The 26,171-nt window shown below is 42.0% G+C and overlaps 1 protein-coding gene across 1 annotated transcript in view; it reads right to left on the bottom strand.

Annotated features, from left to right (window-relative positions):
- Positions 1 to 12,880: 12,880 nt before the first annotated feature.
- The window catches only part of crispld2 (cysteine-rich secretory protein LCCL domain containing 2), a 46,720-nt gene continuing 33,429 nt past the window's right edge, over positions 12,881 to 26,171 (bottom strand). The window contains exons 14-15 of the mRNA XM_041191316.1: positions 18,290 to 18,423; positions 12,881 to 14,928 (exon numbers count right to left, since the gene is read on the bottom strand). Of these exons, the coding sequence (XP_041047250.1) occupies positions 14,877 to 14,928; positions 18,290 to 18,423 (186 nt within the window). The 3' untranslated portion in view covers positions 12,881 to 14,876. The remainder of the gene's footprint in view (positions 14,929 to 18,289; positions 18,424 to 26,171) is intronic.

Below are 26,171 nucleotides of genomic sequence, written 5' to 3'. Positions count from 1 at the left end.
GCTCAGTATCGTCTAGTGTCGCTCTAGTTTATTTTTTTAATCCCAACAATTTCTACCTTTTATTCTTCACCATTACAACCCAGGCCTTCATAGGCCTTCTCCAGCCAAGAAGGTTGGTAAACAAACGTCAGCCACCACCAGTGATTGCTGACACAGTGCTTTTCCTTGTTTAGCCAGGAGGTTTCTTAGATTCAAGTCAGAATAACTGACCTTATCATATTTTTACTCTAACACTGCAAAGCACTATTATGCTTCCACACGTCACCATCCAAGGCAAGAATATGGATTTATTTTAGTCAGAATTCAGAGTTCTTTTTTAAGTAGCTCTGAGGAAGGCTCATATTCGACCCGAAACGCTAACTCTGCTTCTCTCTCCACAGACGCTGCCAGACCAGCCTGGTAGTTCCGGCGCTTTCTGGCTTTAATTCCAGATTTCCAACATCCGCAGTATTTTGCTTTTAATTTATCCTTTTTTCAAATATCCTAGTTATCAGCCTATAATGCTCTTGCCTTTGTCTCAACCAGTCATGGGTTTCACTCCCACTTCAACAGATAATGTAGGCTGACATCTCAATACTGTGCAGAGGGAGTGCCAGTTTATAGGATGTGCCATAACTCAGATGAGACCAATAAAGTGAGGCCCCAACTGCCTACCCTGGTAGTTCAATTAAGTGTTAAGCATCAGGCAAAAGTAATTGAAACAAAGCATGTTCCTGATACATTGTACAAACTTTTCTCCTTCAATTAACATCACCAAAAGCAATATGCTGATTACGTTTGCGTGCAAGATTGCTGGCGTGATTGTCGATGTAACAGTCATTGATTTCAAAGCAATCCATTGTATATGAAGCATTGGGAGGTGTGACGATGAGTTGTGTAAATCCAAAAAAATGTTTAAATTAACCTTAAAGGATGTTGATTTTTTTACAGTGACCCAATCTGCTGACTGCGCTGGAAAGCTGTTGGAACAGATTGTTTGCTTTTAAATTCATAGTAAATCCTCATCAGAAGAAAGGAACAGGTAAGTTTAGGGTGCGAGGGAGCAAATCTCCTCTGCTTCTCCCTGAATGCTAGATCCAGAGGTACATGTGCGATATTGATGCAAAAATATTTAATACACGCAGAGATTCCCAACTCCATTATTTCAAGTAAGTGTTTTTGACGTCTGTACAAACATTGGAGAGAAAAAATTTGGACAAATGCACAAAAGACCATAAGACATAGGAGCAGAAGTAGGCCATTCAGCCCGTTGAGCCTGCTCTGCCATTCAATGACATCATGACTGATTTAATAATCCTCAACTCCACTTCCTGCCTTCTCTCCATAACCTTTGATTCCCTTACTGATTAAAAATCTGTCTATCTCAGCTTTGAATATACTTCATGACCCAGCCTCTACAGCCCTCTGTGTTAAAGAATTCCACAGATTCACCACCTCTGTGAGATAGAAGTTCCTCCTCATCTCTGTCTTAAATGGGTGACCCCTTACTCTGAGATTATGTCCTCTGGTCCTAGATTCTCCCACAAAGGAAAAGAACCTCTCAGCATCTATCCTGTCAAGCCCCCTAAGAATCTTATATGTTTCACGAAGGTCCCCTCTCATTCTTCTAAACTCCAATGAGTACAGGCCCAACCTACTCAACCTCTCGTCATAAGAAAATCCCTCCATACCCGGGATCAACCTAGTGAACCTTCCCTGCACTGTCTCCAATGTCAGTACACCTTTCCTTAGATAAGGGGACCAAAACTGTTCACAGTATCATAGGTATGATCTAACGAGTGCCTTTTATAGTTTTAGCAAGACTTCCCTATTTTTATACTCACTCCCTTTGAAATAAAGGCCAACATTCCATTTGCATTCACTATCACCTGTTGAACTTGTATGCTATCTTTTTGGGGTTCATACATGAGGACTCCCAAATCCGTCTGTGCTGCAGCTTTCTGCAGTCTTTTTCTATTTAAGTAATATTCAGCTCCTCTATTCTTCCTGCCAAAGTGCAAAACCTCACATTTTCCCACATTATATTCCATCTGCCAAGTTTTTGCCCACTCACTTAACTTGTCTATATCCCTCTGTAGGCTCTTTGTGTTATCCTCACCACTTGCCTTCCCATCTATTTTTGAATCATCCGCAAACTTGGCGATAGTACATTCACTTCCCTCATCCAAGTCATTTGTGGTGTAATTACAGGACCTTCTATGTGTGCAATATATGTTATCCATTTTGAAAGTATGTTTTGCAGCTTTTAAAGGTTGAAGTTGTTGACAAAAATAATAAGGTAGATTTTATGGGTGGATGCTGCTCCCTTAGCCGAATATTCTGTTGACATTGTGCCGACCAGAAACCCAACAGTCCCACGGCAATAATACGCTGGGGACAGCCTTAATTGATTTAGTAAAAAACAGAAAATGCTGGAAAAACTCAATGGGACTGACAGCACCTGTGGAGAGAGAAACAGAGTTAACATTCCCTCCTTTCCTATTTCTACTTAGTTCTGACGAAGGTTCATGAGGACTCGAAACGTCAACTCTTTTCTTCTCCGCCGATGCTGCCAGACCTGCTGAGTTTTTCCAGGTAATTCTGTTTTTGTTTTGGATTTCCAGCATCCGCAGTTTTTTGTTTTTAACATTTCGAGTCCGCTCTGAAAAAGAGTAGTGCGGACTCGAAACGTTAACTCTGTTTCTCTCTCCACAGATATGTTGTCAGACCTGCTGAGTTTTTCCAGCATTTTCTGTTTTCATTTCATATTTCCAGCATTCGCAGTGTAGTAATTATGGCTTTATTTAGTGTGTAAAGTACCTTTAAGAATCGTACCTGTTAAGCAAGATCACATGACCTGTAGTAACCAATAGGAGAGTAGTTCAGGCTATCTCAGCTGTCAGTGTAGAGTCAGAGTTGAAGTTGAATGCACATGTCTAGTTGCTGCTGAGTATGTTGTAAATAAACTTAATATTTAACACCTCCCACCCAAGAAGTGTCTACAGATCAACTCTATCATTAATAGCACAACTCAGCCACCGTACAACATGCAGTATTTTGCTTTTATCTTAATTGATTTAGACTTGGACTTCCACTCCCATCTAGGAGTAAGTCCAGTCCTAGAGAGCTGCAGGCCAATCTGATTGGCTGGCATCTTTGTAGTCCCAGCAGCATCAGGCTTGAGTAGTGGCCACTGTTGGGACTACAAGCAGCCCCCAGAGAAGAAGTGTTGTGGATCCTGGAGTTCAGTTAAATCTGGGGATTTTGGTCAGGCCTGCCTAGCAGAACTCACCGAGTAGGAAGGGAGATGGGTGGGGGATTGTGTTTTAGAGGCTGGGTGCAGGAGAGGTTTAAAGGGAAGTGTATGATCTGGGGATATTGCCCCGAATGGGCACAGAGACACACCCAATGGAGGTACCCACTCTTCCTGCCTGACAGGAGTCTGAAAGCTGTCTGGCTGCCCACCTTGATTCTGCCTTCCCCAGCCGCACGTTTTATAGAATGGAGGCAGAAATAAGCCCTTAATTGGCCATTAGTTGGCCAATTAAGGCCCTCAAGAGGCCTAATGTCGGGCAGGCTGCCAGGCACCTTACCTGCCAATCGCAATATGGGATTCATGGAAGCATGTTCTGCTTCCAACCCTCTGGGACCCTGTTGCACTGAGACTCAAATCAGCTATTAGAAGGCTCAGGGGAGCAGTGAGGTTTGACTCACTTGGAAATTTTCTCCTTCCTTGCCCTCTCTCTTCCCTGTGTGGAAATACTTTGTCCATAGTTAGTACTTAACCCTGATGCCAAGCAGAGGTCAGGAAATCATCACATAGAAAGTTGCAACTCTGAGCCTGAGTTTGGCAACTTATGCCACACCACAATGGTACATAAGGGGAGGCAATAGTGTAGTGGTATTGTCGCTCGACTAGTAACCCAGAGACCCAGGGTAATGCTCTGGGGACCCGGGTTTGAATCCTACCATGGCAGATGGTGGGATTTGAATTCAATAAAAATCTGGAATTAAAAACTTAATGAGGAGGGCACACCACGATCAGCACCAGGCACACCTAAAAATAAGGTGTCAACCTGGTGAAGCTATAGCATAGGAATGTAAGCAGCAAGTGATCCCACAACCAACAGATCAGATCTAAACTCTGCGGTCCTGTCACATCCAGTTGTGAATGGTGATGGAAAATTAAACAACTCACTGGAGGACGAGACTCCACAAATATCCCCATCCTCAATGATGGAGGAGCCCAGCACAATCAGTGCAAAAGATAAGGCTGAAACATTTAGTACAATCTTCAGGCTGAAGTGCCGAGTGGATGATTCATCTTAGCCTCCACTGGCAGCCGATTCAATTCACTCCATACTACAAAGGCTGTGGGCCTGGACAACATTCCGGCAATTGTACTGAAGATTTGTGCTCCAGGACTTGCTGCGCCCCTAGCCAAGCTGTTCCAGTACAGCTACAACACTGGCATCTACCCAGCTATGTGGAAAACTGCCCAGGTATGTCCTGTACACAAAAAGCAGAAAAAATCCAACCCAGCCAATTACCGCCCCATCAGTCTACTCTCAATCACCAGTAAAGTAATGGAAGGGGGTCATCACCAGTAAAGTAATGGAAGGGGGGGTCATCAACAGTGCTAACAAGCTGCACTTGCTTAGCAATAACTTGCACATTGATGCCCAGTTTGGGTTCTGCCAGGGCCACTCAGCTCCTGACCTCATTACAGCCTTCATTCAAACATGGACAAAAGAGCTGAACTCCAGAGGTGAGGTGAGAGTGATTGCCCTTGACATCAAGGCTGCATTTGACCGAGTGTGGCATCAAGGAGCCCTAGCAAAACTGGAGTCAATGGGAATCAGGGGGAAAACTCTCCATTGATTGGAGTCATACCTAACACAAAGGAAGATGGTTGTTGGAGGTCAGTCATCTCAGTTTCAGGAAATCACTGCAGGGGTTTCTTAGGGTAGTGTCCTCGGCCCAACCATCTTCAACTGCTTCATCAATGACCATCCTTCCATCATAAGGTCAGAAGTGGGGAATAGCACTGATGATTGAACAATGTTCAGCACCGTGCACAGCTCCTCAGATACTGAAGCAGTCCATGTCCAAATGCAGCAAGACCTGGCCAACATCCAGGATTGGGCTGAAAAGTGGCAAATAACATTCATGCTACACAAGTGCCAGGCAATGACCATCTCCAACTAGAGAGAATCCAACCATTGCCCCTTGATGTTCAATGGCATTACCATCACTGAATCCCCCACTATCAACATCCCGGGCATTACCATTGGCCAGAGAACCGAACTAGACTAGCCATATAAATACTGCGGCTACAAGAGCAAGCCAGAGGCTAGGAATCGTGCAATAAGTAACTCACCTCCTGGCTCCCCAAAGCCTGTCCGCCACCTACAAGACACAAGTCAAGAGTGTGATGGAATACTCCCCACTTGCTTGGATGAGTGCAGCTCCCACAACACTCAAAAAGCTCGACACAGTCCAGGACAAAGCAGCCCACTTGATTGGCACCACGCCCACAAACATTTACTCCCTCCACCACTGACGCACAGGAGCAGCAGTGTGTACCATCTACAAGATGCATTACAGGAATTTACCAAGACTCCTAACAGCACCTTCCAAACCCACAACCACTACCATCTTGAAGGACAAGGACAGCAGACACATGGGAACACCACAACCTGGAAGTTCCCCTCCAAGTGACTCACCATCCTGACTTGGCAATACATCGCTGTTACTTCACTGTTGTTGGGTCAAAATCCTGGAACTCCCTTCCTAACATTACTGTACATATACCACATGGACTGCAGTGGTTCAAGAAGGCAGCTCATCACTACCTTCTCAAGGGCAGCTAGGGATGGGCAATAAATGCTGGCCCAGCCAGAAAAGCCCACATCCAATGAATGAATAGAAAAAACACCAATATTACAAACCACCAGCCTACTAGACATCATGTATATTGAATGACAGCTATTTCCTGGACCTCCTGAAGCACATCTGAAACTACTAGAGTTGGCAAATAAAGTGACGGGGCCATTACAAATTCCAGGCTTAATGGGTGAACCAAATTGAGCTTCTGCTGCTCGAAGACTTATCATTAGTCACTGCAAGCTTTATCAAATGTCAGAATCCTGAAAACATAGCAGCAGTCTTTCACAATTCCAGTCCCGGTTTTAATGTGTCAATGAGTTACGTCATGTTATCTTGAGGCTATAGCACCAAAATATACCATTCAGATCAACTATGTTAGTGTTGCTGCTCTGTACAAACCTCCTTCCAACCCACATAAACCTCCTCCCACTACTGTTAATTGTTTTGCTACATATTATAGATAACGTTATTGGAAAATAAAATCTACAGAGGAAAAATCAATGTTCTAAAAAATATTGAACTGGCCATTCATTATTTTACGGCTGCAATGATTTTTTAAGGTCCTGAATGGGACCCAAGACCATAAGATTGGTCTGATTGATTCAATCCAAATCGAAACAAATTCCTTTAATCTAAATCTTTCGCATTGAGAAAGATTTTCCCTGTTCCAGCTCAACCATTCAATTCACCATTGAAATTAATTAAAAAAAATAACAATTGAACCTTACAACGCCTGGTTTTGGACTTGCTTTTATTGAACCAGTTGAATTTAAGCAGATCAGGTTTCATAGTCGGTTTTATCCAGGGTTGGTCTGTGCTGATCTAAGTACTGGGTGCAAGCACAGCTTGGTTTCAGAACTGATTATCGAGCCAATGTAATTTTGAATGCATCAGAGTTTTAGAAACCTGAGTAAGAAAATTAGGATGTGTGCAAAACCTGCGTTTTGAGAAAAAGTTCATTCTCGATCCGTGGGTGTCGGCCAGTATTTATTGCTCATCCACATTGGCCTGAGAAGGTAGTGATCACCTGCCTTCATAAAATTTGATATATCTGTGTGACTTGCAAGAGCGCTTAGGAGAACAATTAAGGGTGGAATTTTCTGTCCCCATTGGTGTCGGGCTTGAGTGGACAATATGGCGGGAAGACCAAAAATCAACTTCACGACGTTGTGAAACCAGATTGTGATCGTCCGCTCTACCCATCAATAATGGGCCACGTTTCCTGCCGCCAGACATCAAGAACGTCATTTTAATACATCGGCATTTCATTATAAGCCCTGCTCGCCGGAATCATCTCCTCCCATGTTGGATCATCTGGGCACATTGGTGTGATTGCACACCGACATGTTTCAATACTAAACATAAGTGATGTGCACCTGGCTAGCTGCAATTCGCTCGGGACTTTGAGGTTTGTTTGCCTACCTTGCTTCGGGCAGCACTCGTGGTCATCAGCGCCAGGCTTCACAGGCGGCACCACATCACTTTTAGGAGGGCTCATTGGAAGGTCTCTACCTACCAGACCAGCTGTAAGGCAGGGGTGGCTTTTCAATGGCTGCAGGGCTATGGCTTGCTTGGGGAAGGGGGAGAAGTGGTCTCAGGCAAAGGAAGAAGTTACAGGGCGAGGGCTGTACAGGGGAAGGGGAATATCTCAGAGTGTGTGTGTGCACATGTTGTTCTGTGCAAGTGGCCTCAAGGTGATGAGGGCTGAGGAGGCAGTCTCCAGAGGAGATCAGGCCAGATGGAGGTGTGAGGGTGTGTGTGTGAGAGGGTGAATGACAATGTCCCTTGAGCTGGCAGTGAATGAGATGCCAGTGAATGTGTGATGGCCTTGTGAGTGTGTGATTTAGAATGATGAGTTAGTTTCCTTACCCTGGCAGCACAGATGAGATCATTCATCCTCTTTCTGCACTGAATGTCCAACCTCTTCTATGCAGCATTGCCACCGTCTCCCAAGCCAGAGTGGTGCGATTGCTGGACCTCCTGTGGACAGCAATCTTGTGGAGGGTATCTTGTGGGCCTCCAAAGAGCGTGCCAGTGATGGGTCACTGAGCTCTTCTTGGCTTTCAGGGCCATTTTTAACTGGAACAGTCCTGGACTGCAAGCATTGAGAACTCTGTGCGCAGCTGCAGTTTAGATATGACACCCAGGGTGAGGAAACAGTGAGGTAACAGTGTGATGGGCAATTCAGAGGCCGCCCGCCAACGAGACACCGTGTTTCCTGAGGGGAAAGCAGACGATACGATGTGAAAACACACCATTGCGGCCGAAGGGTAAAATGATTTTCATGCCTGCTCCCGCACTTAAGAGTTGAATTGTCCCAGAATTGCTCTAAGGGTCGACCAAATTAGCACGGGACATGGGCCAGGATTTTCCAGCCCCGCCACAGAGGGTTCCCCACAACGGATGTAGCAAGCCATTCAAATTTCCGTTGCCGTCGGGAGGGGCTGAAAATCCCGCCCATATTTGATATATAGATCAAGCCAGGTAAGGGCAGCAGGTTTCCTTCCCTGAAGGACATTGCTGAACCAGCTAATGCCTTAGAAAAACCAGTAGCTTCAAACAGCTGAAGTAACTCATAAAACTTTCTTACTGGTTGAAAATAAGCAAACACTCACTTCCATCATTGACAATATAAATGGTAATTTATTTAAAATTTCTACATTTGGTAAAACTCAAAAATGATTACAAATACACTTGTTAAATAAGGAACATGCAGGAAATTCCCATTATTTATCCATTTGTTGTCCCAAGATAATAATAATGTATTTTTCCATAGAAAGTAATCACACACAAGTAATAACAGAACACCAGGTTGAGGTAGCAAACATCCCAACACTAATGAGCACCCTGTAAGTGTTTCAGAGTAGGAAAGCAACGCAGTCACAAAGGTATATTGTTTCTTGTTATTTTCATGTTAGTCTATATAAACCATACTTTATACCATTACAGGGATTGTATTTTCAATCCTAATATTTTGATAAATTAAATTAGGCGGGGTCTTGGCCATAGTATGAAATACTTAAAATAGTTGAAATGAATCATGTTAAGGCTTGTCAATTAAATAGCAGCCTTTTTAAACTGTCAAAAAATGTATTTAATGTAAAAATTACAGTACAAAAACAGAAACAGAAATACTTGGAAAAACTCAGCAGGTCTGGCAGCATCGACGGAGAAGAGCACAGTTGAAGTTTTGAGTCCTCATGACCCTTTAACTGAACTAAGTAAAAATAGGAAAGGGGTGAAATATAAGCTGGTTTAAGGTTGGGGGTGGGGGGTGAAACCAGTTTATATTTCACCCCTTTCTATTTTTACTTAGTTCTGTTGAAGGGTCATGAGGATTTGAAACGTCAACTGTGCTCTTCTCCGCCGATGCTGCCAGACCTGCTGAGTTTTTCCAGGTATTTCTGTTTCTGTTTCTGTCTTGGATTTCCAGCATCCGCAGTTCTTTGCTTTTACCTAAAAATTACAGTAATCTGATATTTCTAAATTGTCCTCTGCTTGAAGGCTGGAGATTTATAATTAAAGTGGTCCCTTTAATGGAACAATGTCAATGGTATTGGATCAAGCCTTGACATGAGACAGCTAAAAGGTACGGTCACTTTTAAGTTGCACTTAGGACAGATCCAGCAGCAATGTCAGAAGTATCAGAATGCTTAACAGAGGAGCAAATAATAAAGAAAATTTGGTGATAACAGTCAAATTCAATTATGGAGGTGATAAGTTTAGAGATGAATTAGCTCGTGTCTGGCAGTTAAGATAGTTGCTCTTAGAACAGTTATTGCTGATATTAGTGACTGCTGCACAGTGCCAATAATAGGGAGAATTATCCCTAAGTGGAAAAAACAATATTTAAACAATGTTAGAAATGTATTGTCTTGGCCCACATTCTTTTCTGGAATTGTGCACTTTCCTGAAGTAAATTTGGGCTGGTCAGTCAGCAAGTTATACCTTAACCATCATTCCCATTTTCTTGAACAGCTGGTGCTAATAATGGAGGGTGGTTGCACCGGAGTCACTGGGTGAGGAGCAAGTGTTGGCAGGTGCTTGGGAGTGGGGAATCCCTATTGATACAAAGCCAGTGAGGTGGTTTGCAACCTTGGGGTGTAACCATACCCCTACATTTCCAGAATAAGGAAGCCTTCCCTCTTTGCAAGACTTATCATGCTTTCCTCTCCCACTGCTATTCTGCTGTAACCATTTACACTTCCTTTGGGACCATCTATTGTTGCAATATTTGTCTCATTACTGTGCCACTTCACCTTCCACCATCAATCCTTTTGTAATTTAATCACTCTTGCCTCCACCCTATCCCTTGACCCGCCACCCCCAATTTTCCCTGGTTCTGTATTTGCTCACTAATTTCTAATATCTTTCAGTTCTAACGAAGGGTCATCAATCTGAAATGTTAACTCTGCTTCTCTCTCCACAGATGCTGCCACGCCTGCTGAGATTTTTTTCCCAGCATTCTGTTTTTATCGCAGATTTACAGCAACTGCAGTATTTTAGTTGTGTCCTCATTTAATGTCCCATTTGATATAAAGAGGAATGAGCTTCAATGGGCCTTTCCTCAACCTGGACTTTTTTTTTCATGTTCTTAGAGAGTGACCAGGCAGAATCTTGTGGCCTCCCTCATGGTAAGTTTGGTGGCCAAGAGGCATTTAATCAGGTCAGAGGGTGGCAGCTGTGGACATCCCCACTTTCACACCTTGAACCCAATTAAGTTTGTGGCAGAAAGCCTGACTATAAAGGCCTCCTGCCCCACCACCAATTGACACTCCAAAGGAGCCAATTAGTGCCCACTTAAGGGCCTCATCCCACCACCACTGATGTTAACCCAGCAGCAGGCAAGGGATTCACCATGTGGAGAGCATAACACGCAAACCTATGCAGGGTTGCTTACGGCTCCCAGGGAGGGTCCCTTGTTCAAAGCCACTCCATGCGTGTTTGGGGGACCCGGCATTGGGAAGTGGTCGGGGGGAGGCCCGGTGAAAACCACACTCCTGTCCTTGCTGTCGAAAACCCCTCCCATGTTACCCCCACCCACAACCCCTCTCCCACTGTTACTCACCTCTGGTCAGGGGTCCAGCGATGATTCAAGGCCTCAGACAGGTATCGTACCAGCAACAGCCACCGCTTCCTCTGTTGTGGCATCATTCAATAGAGCTGCTGGCCTCTGACTGGCCGGCTGCTCTCGGCGGGAAGGGTTTTATACTCCGGGGTCCTTAATCCCGGGGAAAGGACTGTCGCTGGCCTGTCGAGTGCCTGAGTGGAACCGGATGGGGGGACCCTCCCAAAAAGAGGCGCTGCAGAGCTCTTGCTGGCCCTCCAGCTGGCAGCCAAGATACCCCCCTATGGCCTCCACAAGATTCTGAGATTTTGCCCATCATGTACAAATGATACATGGCCTCATTTTTAAGTGCATGGTGAATTTAGACCACTGATAAATTTATTTTCAATACCAAAAGGGTAATTTGTTTTTTTTTTAAATAACAAATTGACTTTTTCTACTCAAACAGCTTTAACAAACAAGTACTGGTAAACTTAAAAAATAACTGTTTGGGGGTTGGAATTTTACACCAGCGGGATTTTACTGTCCCACTGAAGTTAATGGACTTCTGAAAGGCTCGCCACATTTTACAGTCCCGCTCCTGCCGTGACAGAGCTGTAAAATTCCCTCCTGGGTCACTTTTTAAAAATATTTTCTGTTAATAATTTCTGGGCAAGTTCAACTTAAATCTGCCATTCAGCATCTACAAGCGAACAGGAGTGCAGATATCCAATTTTTCAGGGTACTATTTACCTCATGTTTAAGGCCGTTGGCCGGAATTTTATGGCCCCATCATGGTGGGGGGCAGGGCCACAAAATGAGGCGAACCATCCAAAAGTCCATTGATTTTACCAGGACGGTAAAATCTCGCTGGCATAAAAACCACCCATTAAAACCGGCTCAAAGGGCACCGATTTAACCTGCGGCTGGATTTTATTTTTGTGAGAATTTCAAAGAATGTTAGGAATCAGCAACACAGGAATTATTATTAAACTCTAAATGCTATCCACTTTTTAAACATTATTTTTGTTTGGGGGTAAATCACTATATTTTATATTAGCTTTAGGAGATATGGGGAAATGTAGAAAATGAAATGCACCTTTGGTCAAATTTTCTTTTATATTCCAGAATTTTTTTCCGAAGTTTTGCAGAATATTCTGGGAAATAATATAGCATGCAGTCATACAGGAAACCAATTTCAAACTAATGCAATGCCACACTTATTAAGAAAGCAGTTACAAAACAAATAAACATATGTAAAATATTTTAGCTTATGGACCCTTTCTGCTTGTGTAAATCTGGATGTCACACCGAATCACACCATAATATTTAAAAATGGTGCACTGTTGAAACATTTACATTGAATGTTTGCAGAGGCTCTGGTGATGGAGCATAACAGCCCAGCTGAGCACTGAAGTACAGTGCCACAAAGTGATGGATCATAGGTCCCACAATCATGGCCGTGTGCAGATTCCCCACAGGTGGATGAAAAATGAGAAAAAAATAATCCCGTATGCACTCCTGCGCACCTCACAGTGGCTGTTTCAGAGCTGCACTGGCAAATAGGATCATCTCTTGGCCGGAGTTGGTGTGTGTCCCAGAGATCGAGAAGAGACGTTTTGTTATTGACAAGGGAGGTTACAGGAAAAAAGTTAACCTCTGTCAGATAGTAATGGACAAAGAGTACTAGACAATAATACCACTGACAGTATGTTTAGAAGGCTGTGCACAATAGGAAGGATTTGCTGACATAAACATGGCAAAGGACTTTACATAACCAGATGTCTTAAACTCCTTTCCAAGCACAATTTAGTTTCGTAATACACACAATTTCAATTTTGTTTTGTCTCTAGAGCTTTCTGTTCAGTTTGAAACTTCCACTGCCATTACAGCCACCAAGCATTTCCATTCAGTTCCACCTTGGGAGAGGTTTGAAACCTCTCAACCAAGATACAATAGGGTCAGTTGACAGAAAAATGACATTTTATTGTGAAATAATTAACTCTATTTTATAATGTATTAAAATTAGCTGATGCGGATTGTAAGTCTATATAGTTCGATATATATTTATGAAAAAATATACAATGTAATGCCATAACACAATCAAAGTGGTTGAGCAGCTATCCTCACCCCTGTTGGCCCGACGCAGCACAATAAATTATATTGAATAGTATCACCAGAATATGCACATGCAAAAATTAATTCTGGAAACATCTTTCAGATCTCTGATGCTTTGCAGGTACGCAATAGAGAAAAAGAGAACTTAACTTCTTATATTGAAGAATTAAAAGAAAGCTAAGCTACAGTGGTGAATCCAATGCATTAATGCATTATTCATTTAATATTGCTTATGTTTATCACTTCATTATCATCGTGTATTTTCCCATGAATTATTGATGTGACTGAGAATTTGGTTTTAAGATATGGTTCCTGCTATTTCTTCCTCACTCCCAACCTTCCAACTATAACAATAGTTTCATGTGATCTGTTAAGTACATAATGGCATCAATTACATATAACTCTTAGCAGAAAAATGGTATCTCAGTGTCATGTGGTCTAAATAACTGAGCAAACTGCACTCAAAGTTGGATAATTAAGACATTTCTGACAAGCACTGAGAGTAATTAAATGAAATAGGAATCACAAGAGTATTGTTGTGAAAGGAATAGTTTTGCTTAGATAGCTCTGATGAAAGGTCACAGACCTAAAATGTTAACTCTTTGTTCTCTCCACAGATGCAGCTAGGCCTGCTGAGTTTTTCCAGCTTTTTACATTTCAGATTTCCAGCATCCGCAGTATTTTACTTTTATATGGATTCACTTAGGTTTAGTTTACCTTTTAATCAAGTTTATTTGTGGAATACTAGATGAACAGGGGTAAAATACAGACCTGTGTGTGGTCATCGATTTGCCTGAGCCAGTATTTACATGAGTGGCACAGCCACAAGACACTTATAAACCCTAAGGTACTGAGGCACCACCTGTACATCTGTGTAACTCATTCCTTGCCCACCATAATTTGTATAAAATATACAACTCTTTCCTCCCCTCTCAAGCCATGTACCATGGCTGTGATGTTACTAGTGTAATATGACCTTATGGTTGGCAAGCCCAAGAATGAGCCTGTGGACATCTGTTGGGTTGGGACACATTCTGATGTAAGTACAGATTACAAGGATACAACTTCTGAGTTCAAAGAATGAGAATGGAGTTTACATACATTAGAATCTAATGGTTACAAGATAAAATAACCTTTAACACAATTGGTTATTGAAATCATTCAAGCCAAGTGCCATGCGAATAACTTCTGAGCTGAAACTCAGGCTCCAAGTATCTTCAAAGAAAAGTCACCATTGTTTTGTTGTGAAATTGGAATTAGCATTGCTAACACTTTGGTAGATTAGCCTGGATGTCCAACATGTTTAACAGCCTTTATACCCTGTGCACTTCCAGCTAAAGGAAAAGCTGCCATGAATTCCTGAAGGCTTTCCCTTTAACTGTTCTCTAGAATCTGTTTCACAAAATGTACACAGATGATGTTTAGCCAATTTGCAGTGGAGGAAACAAATGTAAAAGAGACGCACAAACCCTAATTCCAATTGATTGCACTGAAATATATATCAAACTAAGAGTACATACTTAACTGTATTAATATTGAGCAATTTAACTTATAGACTTACCAGCACTGCTGTAAATAACTATATTTCTGCCTTTAAACAAAATATTACATTTATTATGTACAAAAATGATAGGAATGTTCAAACCAGAGTCCATTATTTTTTTGGCAGATGAGATGCAAGATATGTAGTCTGAGAATGTTGTTTAATTCTTCTTGTGATGAAGATGATCACTATTGTCAAGTGTGCACAGTTTTCGTTAATGTTTCTTATGCTCATGCTTCCTGCCCTTGGAAATCAGTCTGGCAAACCCAGAAGAGTTCTCTCACAATTAGTTTCTCTCACTCATGCCACAGCAAATATTCTGAAAGCTTTCCCATCAGGAGGATTTTTTATACTGGAAGAGAACAAATGAGAGATGATCAATGTCAAATTATAGCATCTTGTGTAATGTCTCTGTGGATATGACCTCAGTAACTTCGCAGTGAAGATGGAGTGAAGTCCCATTTAAACACTTACAGGGAGTTTCTGACATCATTCCAGAGAAACTATGGAGATACGTGGACAAAGTCCAAAAAAATTCAAGGCCAACGCTAAATTTTTAAAAACAAAGGTTTATTTGCCCCATTAACTTCACACTATCTACTAATCCATTTCATTTTGTTTCTTTAACAAAAGCAGCATGGGTTTGTTAAAAGCAAATCATGTTTTCAACATAAAAAACTTTTTTTTTGATGAGGTAACAGACAGGGTTTTTTAAAACATTCATCAATGGGATGTGGGTGTCACTGACAAGGCCAGCATTTATTACCCATCCCTAATTGCCCCTTCAGAAGGAGCAGTGAGCTGCCTTCTTAAATCCAACTGAGTGTTGTGCTAAGCCATTTCAGAGTCAGGCACATTGCTTGGATCTGGAGTCACAAGCAGGCCAGATTAAGTAAAGATTGCAGATTTCCTTCCCTGAAGGACTTAAGTGAACCAGTTGGGTTTTTATGACAATCCAATAATTTCACGGTCACCATTACTGAGACTAGCTTTTTATTCTACATTTATTTAATTAACCGAATCTGAATTGTCATAATTGCCGTGGTGGGATTTGAACTCATATCTCTAAATCATTTATCCAGGTCTCTGGATTACTAGCCCAGTAATATAACCACTATGATGCTGCACCCCTGAGGCTGATGATAATATGGTTGATGGGGTATACATGGACTTCCAAAGGCATTTGATAAAGTGCCGCATAACAAATTTGTCAGCAAAATTAAAGCCCATGGAATAAAAGGGACAGGGGAAGCATAGGTACAAAGTTGGCTAGCAACAAGAAACAGTGAATAGAGGTTGTTGTTTGAACTGGAGGTAGGGTGTTCCCCTGGGGTCAGCATTTGGACCACTGCTTTTCTTGATCGGTATTAATGATCTGGACTGGCGGTGCAGGACGCAATTTCAATATTTGCAGCTGACAAAAAACTTGGACGCCCTGTGAACTGTGAGGAGGATAGTGATAGGTTTCAAGAGAACATAGGCTGATGCAATGGACAGACACATGGACAATGAAATGTAATGCAAATAAATGTGAATTGGAACATTTTGGTAGGAAGAACGAGGAAAGGTAACATGAAATAAAGGGTACAATTTTAAAAGGGGTGTAGGAGCAGAGGAACCAGGGATATATGTGCACAAATCGTTGGAGGTAGCTAGGTAGGTTGAGAAAACGGTTAATAAGGCATATGGGATTCTGGGTTTTATAAATAGAGGCATGGAGTATAAAAGCAAGGACATTATGGTGATCCTTTAGAAAACACTGGTTCAGCCTCAACTGGAAAATTGTGTTCAATTCTAAGCACTGCAATTTAGGAAGGATGTGAAGGCATTGGAGACGCTGCAGAAAAGATTTACGAGAATGGCTCCAGGGCTGAGGGATTTCAGTTATGTGGATAGATTGGCAAAGGTGGAGCTGTTCTCCTTAGAGGAGGTAGAGATGATTGAGAGGATATTTGATTGAGATGTTCAAAATCATGAGGGTTCTGGACAGAATAGATACAGAGAAACTGTTCCCATTGATGGAAGGGTTGAGAACCAGAAGACACTGATTTAAGGTGATTGGCAAAAGAACTAAAAACAACATGAGGAATTTTTTTTTTTACACAATGAATGGTTAGGATCTGGAATAAACTGAGTGTGTGCTGCAGGCAGATTCAAATGTGGCTTTCAAAAGGGAAATGGATGATTAACTCAAGAAAAAAATTGCAGGGCCACAGGAAAAAGGTGGGGAAATGGGGCTAGGCAAGTTCCTCTTGCAGAAAGCTGGCACAGACACAACTGGCCAAATGGTCTCTTTCTGTGTTGTAATCATTCTACGATTCTATGAAAATAAGTATTTATTCTCACTTCAGCCAGCTCCAGCTGAGACATTTAAACAGCTACCCATTACCATCTGAAACAGCTGTACTTGTAACATAGAAACATAGAAAATAGGAGCAGGAGTTGGTCATTTGGCCCTTTGAGCCTGCTCCATCTTTCAATGTGGTCATGGCTGATCCTGTATCTCCACGCCATACTCCCTCTCCCTTCCCGTGCCCCTTGACGCCTTTAGAGTCCAGAAATCTATCTATTTCCTTCTTAAATGTATTCAGTGACTTTGCTTCCAATGCCTTCTGTGGTAGAGAATTCCACAGGTTCACCACCCTCTGAATGAAGAAGTTTCTCCTCATTTCAATCCTAAATGGCCTACCCTGTATCCTGAGACTGTGACCTCTTTTTTAGACACCACCCCCCCCCAGCCCCCCCCCACCCCCGCCAGCTAGAGTAAATATCATCCCTGTATCTAGTCTGTCCATCCCTGTCAGAACTTTATACGTTTCAATGAGATGCCCTCTCATTCTTCTAAACCCCAGTGAATAGAGGCCTAGTTGGCCCAATTTCTCCTCATACGACAACGTTGCCATTCCAGGAATCAGCCTGGTGAACCTTCACTGCACTCCCTCTATGACATGTATATCCTTCCTTAGGCAAGGAGACCAAAACTGCACACAATACCACAAGTGTGGTCTCACCAAGGCCCTGTATAGCAGCAGTAAGACATCCTTTCTCATGTAACTCTTTCGAGTACAAACACATTTTCCATCTGTTCCTATTCAGATGAAATTACATTGTTTCATAATTTGCTATGGTGAGATTTGAACTCTTGATCTTGGGGTTACAAGCCCAGTACCATAACCACTTGGCTATCATACCAGAACTCATCCTTGCTCATGTACTCAAGTCCTCTCTCAATGAAGGCTAACGTACCATTTGCCTTCTTAACTGCTTGCCGCACCTGCATGCTTGCTTTCAGTGATTGGTGTACAAGGACACTGAGGTGACATTTCCCAATCTATCACTATTTAAATAATACTCTGCCATTCTATTTTTCCTACCAAAGTGGATAACTTCACAATTATCCAAGTAATACTGCATTCGCCATGTATTTGCCCACTCACTCAACCCATCTAAATCGCCTTGAAGCCTCCTAACACCCTCCTCACCACTCACATTCCCACCAAGTTTCATGTCATTAGCAAACTTGGAAATATTGCATTTGGCTCCCTCATCCAAATCAGTGATATATATTGTGAATAGCTGGGGCCCAAGTACTGATCTCTGCGGTACCCCACCAGTCATCACCTGCCACTCGGTTTATTCTTACTCTCTGTTTCCTGTCTGTAACAAAGTACAATGGATAATAACAATTTTCCTTCTCCTTTTCTGAAGGTTACCTCTCTGACTGAATTCCATTTTTGGAGACTCCTGTGTATCGGTTCTTCTTCTCCACTGGCTTCACATCCACAAGTCCTCCAATGTGGTTCTTAATCACACCGGCATGTACTGCTGTTCGACAGATACTGGATCTCTAGAAAATTAGCAGAGAAATGATATGAATCCTTCAGTGCTTTGTGCAGCTCAAATCTTGGCAACATTTGCAGTTAGAAATTCTATCTATATATGGCAAAGACAAAAGAAGCTTTCCTATTAGAATTCACTCTCGGGAAAGATGTATTCTTGTGTCATTTGCCTCTGATAAATCTGTATCATTATTAAGTGAGCCAAAGACTTTTTTCAGTTTTAGTGTAAAATTGAATGGTGATTGTTTTTTTATTAACATCATGTCCGGCTGCCTGTTTACTTTCTCAGAAGTATTATTCTGCCATTTATCCTCTCAACTCAGTTTACAGCCCTGAGCGGTTGGGGTGGTACAAGAAAATTAGAAGGAAATGCCACTGCTGTTCTTTGTAAACTTGAGTAGGGAGAATAGAAGAAAACTGAGGTGTCCTCATTCTAATTCAAAAAGGTGCCAGTTATTTGTTCTTTGACAAAGAGATTCAGGTTGATATTATACCACGAGGTCATCTTTTTTCATTGCCATTGAACTAAAGGAACTAATTCTTTTAGGCCTGAATTTTCAGCTCGGCGGGTGGGTGCAATCAGCATGCCCAGGAGCTGTAGGGAACAGTCCGCCAACCGCGATTTCACACTGGCTGGCCAATTAACAGCCAGCCAACATGAAACAGGTGCTGAAGTGCTCAGCGCTGCCGGGGTTGGGGGTGGGGGAGGGCGAGCACTGCAGTCAGCATGGCGCCGGGGGAGCACAGAATCGAAGCCCACTGAAGGCAGAGAGCTGCCTCGGGGAACTGAAGAGTTTAAATGCAAAAAATAAAGGTTTTAAAAACCAGGAAAAAAAATGCCCATGCATCCGATTCAGTCTCTGGTACATATGGGATTATGAAAATTCTGTGCAAACATTTTTTTTTTAATTAATATCGGAAACCTCATCCCGCCCTTGGTTGAGGTTTCCTGAAAAAGTGCAAAGGCCGCCTGGCCAATTTGCCCGCCTGCCAGCCATAATGTTGGATGGACAGTGAAAAGTCCCAGTTAATTGCGCCGTTAATGGGCTTAATAGTCCTCTTAATTATCAGCAGGCGCGCTTCCGAGTTTAGCGCGCACCTGCCGGCCGAAATATTGTACACTATTTTACGCTCGAACGCATCTGGCCCGTGCCCACACACCCAAGTGAAAAATTCTGTCCTTTCTGTTTATTGATATGATTCTATTGTGATAGGTTTTACTCAAATCATCCTTCCTAGACGTTGCTCTTCAGTCCTTTGCAACTATTCACCTACTGCAAGCACAAATGACATAACTCCCTCCCCAAAACCTGTGTTACATCCCAATTGACTCATGGCACCATATATGCCCGTGCACTGTCAAGAACCACAAGAGTTAATGGGCAAGTTAACTATTGCAGAGCTCAAATTCACAGCATGTAGCTCTTTTAAACTGTTGCACTACCAGGTTGCCAGCTCAATTCATTTGTTTAAGCCTCCACTTGTGTGTATTAATATCATTTTTATACTTCTGCAGTCCTTCTGCTGCGCACAGTGAACAATGAGTCTAGCTGGAGCTGACTAAGGCTGCTATTAATATACACTCTAACCAATTTATATTATTCCTTCCATATGATTCTTCCCAAAAAGGAAGTGCAATTGCAATTAATTTGTTAAAAGGTACTCACAGAGCACATAACAGCTCATGGATCACACAAGGCAGAAGAAACAAATCAGTGTAGCTACTTTAGTACAGTAAAATTTTGGGCTTGGGAGTTAGAATTCGTAAAATGTATTTTTCTACAAAATGTATAAGCAAAGGCTAATCCTGGCTCCACAGGCCAATCCATAATTCTCCCTACATAGACTGGGAATCCAGACTCTTTGCCATTATCTAATAAAATGCCTAAAAGTGCAGCTATATGCTCACCACTATACAAAGAGGAATTAGATACAGACATATCTCAATTAATTAGCCCACCAATAACTGGTAAAACAGACCTATACTCTGCCAGTACGATCTGGATCCACCCTGCACCACCACCTCTCCCCCTCCCCCACAGCTCCACATCTATCAGTCAAAAAGAATCTTACTTGTCACCCCTCATAATTAGATTGGTAAGGATCAGGAATTTCTTTACTCCCTGCTCGATCAACAAAATTCAGTCTGCACAAGACTCCTTTCGTCTCACATAACAGCAACTTGTCAGTTCCCCCTCCCTCACAAGTAAGACTAGGATATGAAAAACATATTTGTCCCCCTAATTCGCACAAATTATGCCTGTATAATTAATGCAATAAAACATTCCGAACAGAAAAGCCAATGGTGATAAAGAAGAATTGGGGAAAGTAACAAAATGTGGCTAAAGAGTTAGTTTTTAATGAAGACCTTTGAAATATGGTGAGCAGTAACGAAGGACTGGTGTTTAAAGAGACTGTTCCAGAGTTCAGGGTCATGGAAGGACCTGCAAGTAAATAGAAGAAAGAGAGGAGGCACTGCAAAGGAGACCATAATTGAAAGAGTGGAGCCTTTGCCATGATACACCTTGGGACATTTAACTTCATTAAAGGCAGTATAACAATATAAGGGGTTGTTTTTGTATTGGTGAGAGAAGGTTTCAGAGTTCAGGAAAAGTCTGGCCGTGAAGTAGTTTGTAAAGGACAACAAAGCTTTTCAATTTGGTGAGTTGGGGAATGGGGAGCCAATGAACAATGACTGGACTGATATGGGACTCAGACTTAGTATGGGATGCGATGTGAACGGCAGAGTTTTGGATGAGTTGTAGTTCACTTGAGGTGGAGCTGAAGATGTTGACAATGAGAGCAATAACGCAGTCAAGTCGGGAGGTGGCAAAAATATGGACTCAGAGTTTCAGCAGCCATGAGAATGAAATAATGAGATATGGGTTAGAGGTGGACAATGTTGCTTCTGATGAATTAAACAGTTTTGGAGGTGGTTGGGATGTGAGGTTTGAATTTCAGCTCAGGGTCAAACACACACTGAAGATGTGCACTATCTGGTTCAACCTGAGTGAATGGGTGGAATTTTACATGTGCCCCCCCACAGTGACCCCCTGCCCAACCCGCCCCCCCCCCCCCCACTACTGCCCCCACTCCCCAGGATTGGACTGGCAGGCAGGGAGACATAAATTTGGGTGGGATGGTGGGGGTGGCGTTGCGCCTGTGTTACCATCCACCTCCATTGAGATTTTATCAGTGCCGGGTGAGGCTTTAGGCAAGTTGCCTGCTCTTGGGTGAATTGAGGCCTTTACATGACCAATTAATGGCCACTTAATGACCTCCTCCCGCCACTGGTATTTTGTTGGAGGCTGGGGGCCATCCCACTTGCTGGGCACCTTGTGCACAACAGAGACTACTCCTTATGGTACTACCCATCCCTGCGTGTTCCCCAACCTATCCTCCCAATCTCAGCCCCTCCACCACCCCCCTTGCCAGGGCCTACCAGACTGGCCTCAGTGAAATCCCCCCTAACTCACGTTGTTATCCGACTCCAGGGATGATCATTGTTGAGGACTGCCTGCAGCCCCAGCAGTGTCCACAACTCCCAGTGGCGCTGCTGGGACTAGAGAGCTGGCTGGCAGCTCTCAGATACAGGGCTTCCTTCCAGATGGGGGCAGAAGTCTTGCCCCAATCCAAGTAATGGCCTAACAGCCGTAAAATCAGCCACATCGTCACCGTTTCTGCATAAAATTCCACAAAAGCAAATCCAAACCTAGAATTCTGGTTGGTAGAGTGCCAGATAACAGAAATTTTACTGTATTGCATCACAGATTTACTTAACTAGTGAGCACTATAGAACAGTCAAGTTTCTTAACTGTAAAGTAATAAAGTAAACATAGTCTTCGGTCAGTACGAAATAGGCCTGCTTATACTGCAATAAAAGAACTGGGCGTATCCTTAAAAAATGTTATTACGCTCAGGCTAGACAACATTAATGCCTCATTGCTTTTGTTCCACCTTGGACACTGGTGAAGAAGCTTTACTCCACAGTTGGCAATGCTCTATCTGTCAGCCTCGATTTACTGCCACTGCGTATAGCAAAGCTCTCTGGAGATGCGCAGGAATGCATTTGCTTTAGTCAAAGTCACACAGTGTCTCCATACATTAGTGGAACCTGGTCTGTTGGAAAGTCACAAGGATTTATCACATCTAGGCCCTTTGCCTGAGAGCTACATAAAGTTTGCATGGCAAAACGGATTGTATTCTAACTCAAGTATTTTGCTTAAGTATTTCACAAAAGGACAATCTTCTATGGCATTGCTGCCTTCAACTTGGATCATTAAAATGATCTACTAAAATGTTTCAATAGATGCTTTTAGAGCTTTGGAGTAGCCAAAAGAATGATGTACATGCAAGCGCGATTACTTTATTATTCATTTATAGTGCAATTACTATTGTAGTTAATGAAGTTCATGAAGTTAATGTGTATGCTTGCTCTGAGAAACAGTGATAAATACTGTTGAACAGACAAAATGGAGCCTTACCCTGATTGTGAACAGCAGACACACAAGTGATTTAGCAACAGCAAAAGGCATAAAGAAACTTGCACTTGAAATTTTCTCAATTCGCCCCTAGTTCATCCAGATTGTAGGCAAACATATCAACTGGCAACTGAACAGTTTAAGCCTGCTAAACATGTCCAACCAATGGACAGCAAATAGCAAATTTTAGGACTACTTCGCCAAAACAGCCGAATATAATTCAAAGAAATCCACAATCAAACATACAATGCTCTTGTCAGACCACACTTTGAATACTGTGACCAATTTTGCACTATTAATGAATAATAAAGTAATCGCGCTTGCATGTACATCATTCTTTTGGCTACTCCAAAGCTCTAAAAGCATCTATTGAAACATTTTAGTAGATCATTTTAATGATCCAAGTTGAAGGCAGCAATGCCATAGAAGATTGTCCTTTTGTGAAATACTTAAGCAAAATACTTGAGTTAGAATGCAATCCATTTTGCCATGCAAACTTTATGTAGCTCTCAGGCAAAGGGCCTAGATGTGATAAATCCTTGTGACTTTCCAACAGACCAGGTTCCACTAATGTATGGAGACACTGTGTGACTTTGACTAAAGCAAATGCATACCTGCGCATCTCTGACAAAAGGAAGTCATTGAAGTACTGAAGACAGCAGAGGGGACAGCCACAAGGTTGATCTCTTGTGTCGTGGGTCTGAGTTATTAAGGGAAACTGGAGATACTTTAACTTTTCAATGCAGAAAGGAGATATTTAAGAGATGACCTTATAGAAGCACATAAAATAGCAAATGGGATAGTTGCTAATAAATCCAATCAGGAATCCAGAAGGAACTTCTTTACCTGGAGAGTTGTTAGAATGTGGAATTTGCTGCCCCATGGAGAAGTTGAGGCAAATATCAGTGATGCATTAAAGGGAAGCTAGATATGTACATGAAGGAGAAAGGAATAGACAATTATTCTGACAAAATGATAGGAAGCAGGGTGGGAGGAGACTCGTGTGGAGCATGAACACCAGCATCAAGCAGCTGGGCCGAAAGACCTGTTTCTCTCCTGTCCTGTCATTTTTACGTAACTCTATGAATGGTAAAAGTAAATATGGAATTTATATTACGAAAAGGGTACACAGCTTCAAATTGATAAAATGTAAATTGGCAAAATTTTCCACATACAGTGAATATGGAGAATAACTTTCCAGGTTTGGCAGTAAAAGTCCCTGGCAACATTTGGATGCCACAAGAGGAGAACTTTAGGATGTCTCCAGAGGGAGTATATATATATATATATATATATATATATATACACCATACACTAATGGGCAACTATGAAAACATCCAGCTTTATGTACTGCAATAATATGTCTGAATCAAACCCTGCCCATTAACAACCCTGTATTTCTATTACAAATAAATAATTTCAGTGTCATAGATGAGTACTTCATGTTTGTCATAGCACTGTGCAACGAGATGTGCTGAAATTCATCTCTAAAGGATGGATAAAAGTTCACACAAAATTTACAGGTAAACTAATGTTCAAAATGTGAGCATTATGCAGAAGAAAGCCAGAAAAAGCTCATGAGGAGAAACCAGAAAAGTTGTGTAGTTAGATAAAATAGAGTCTAAAATATAATCTACTGAATCAAGTTAATGCAGGTTATTGTCCTTGTGAATCAAGCATTATTATTTCAGCACCATTCTTTGTCACAGGGTGAATTCAGTGAATGGCAGTTCAGACATTGGCTCATCTCTCTCCCACTCATACACCAAACCTCCAATTCTCTCCTCATCATTATTTTCTTCTCTTTTCTTTATATCAATGCTTAGCTTGCCGTTGTCTGTTCATGTGAAACTTTTATTGCTTTTCCCCATTCCTTCTTTTCCCTTCCAGTTACTTTAGCTTGCTTTCAGCCTGATGGTCAGACAATATACCCTTCCTCTCCCTGTGAGCCCACAGCTGTGCCATCTGACACTGCTCGTGATTTTCTTTTGGCAAACCACCACTATTCAATGTGTGGTGTACATACGATAAGTCTTTCCTTTCATCTTCTTCTATATCAGTAATGCATTCTGACACATAATTAGGCAAGTCTTGTAAAGGCTGTTCATTAAGTGGAACACAATGGATTAACACTGGGAACGTCTACAGTGTGTGTCTACAGTTGAGTCCCATGCCACCCCAGCTGTCCCTCTTAAAGCAAAACTGAACCTGCTGACATTATCAGAATGCGTGGATATTCATGTGGATTCCACATTCGGCCAATTATTTTATTAATATTTCTGGTTGTCTCACATGCAGTTAATACAGACGGAACAGAGGCTAAAGAGGATACGCATCACTGTTAAACTAAAATGGACCACGTGCTAAACCCTGATTTCAAGGTTTCAACTTAATTGATTCTAAATCCAGAGCAATCAAAGCAGAAACCTTAAAAGTAGCTTAGTTAGGTAAAATTAAAGATTCTCAAATATAATCTAATGAATCAACTTTTACCATTGATGTTGCAAAAAGGAATTGGGGAGATTATAGAAATTCGGATAGATGTTCATTAAACAATTATTAAATGAATGCATTACAGCCTAAATAAATGCTCATTAAATTCTCAATTTGTCATGTCTATTTCCACTCTGACAGGCTTTAATGGTAATCATCCTATTCTCTAATGAGCTTTTCCTGGCTTTGTTCCTCTTACAGTCTAGCAATGCTAGAGCCCAATTCCTGCAAGGGATTCTTGGGATAGACACTTCACATTATATGAGACATCATATCCATTGTAGCAGCCCGCCAGTAATAGTTATCTAATCTGTTGTGGATGCAGCTATCAATGAAGAGAATGGTTTCATGGCTTTAGTGTTCTTTTGCTCTGAAAAATGGTACCAGCAGCAAAATAGGAACAAAGGGATTTAGAAAACAGAACATCATCTGCTGGAATGAACCAGCATCAAAACCACAATTGGTCATCAAACACAAAACAAAACTGAGAAAGAGAATAATCCCCAGGAGGCTTTAACTTTTCTGCAGTGAAGAAAGTGACCGCAACATAAATTTCCTGCACTGGTTTTCCCTTTTCTTGTTGCTGTTATCCAGCTTTTAGAAACACATTAATGAAAGTATTGCGCATAATGAAAAACAGAATACTCAGTGAACTTTCCGTGTAGGTGAACACATTTTCTTTTCTCATGGGATGTTACATTGAATTAGCATCAGACATTACAAACACAAGCTGCACAACCCATCCCACAAAGGTGGGATAAAAGCAAAATACTGCAGATGCT

The sequence above is a fragment of the Carcharodon carcharias genome, chromosome 7, assembly GCF_017639515.1.
Source record: "Carcharodon carcharias isolate sCarCar2 chromosome 7, sCarCar2.pri, whole genome shotgun sequence".
Taxonomy (NCBI): domain Eukaryota; kingdom Metazoa; phylum Chordata; class Chondrichthyes; order Lamniformes; family Lamnidae; genus Carcharodon; species Carcharodon carcharias.
Note: the sequence above shows the minus strand (reverse complement) of the source record. Positions and strands in the feature narration are given on the sequence as shown.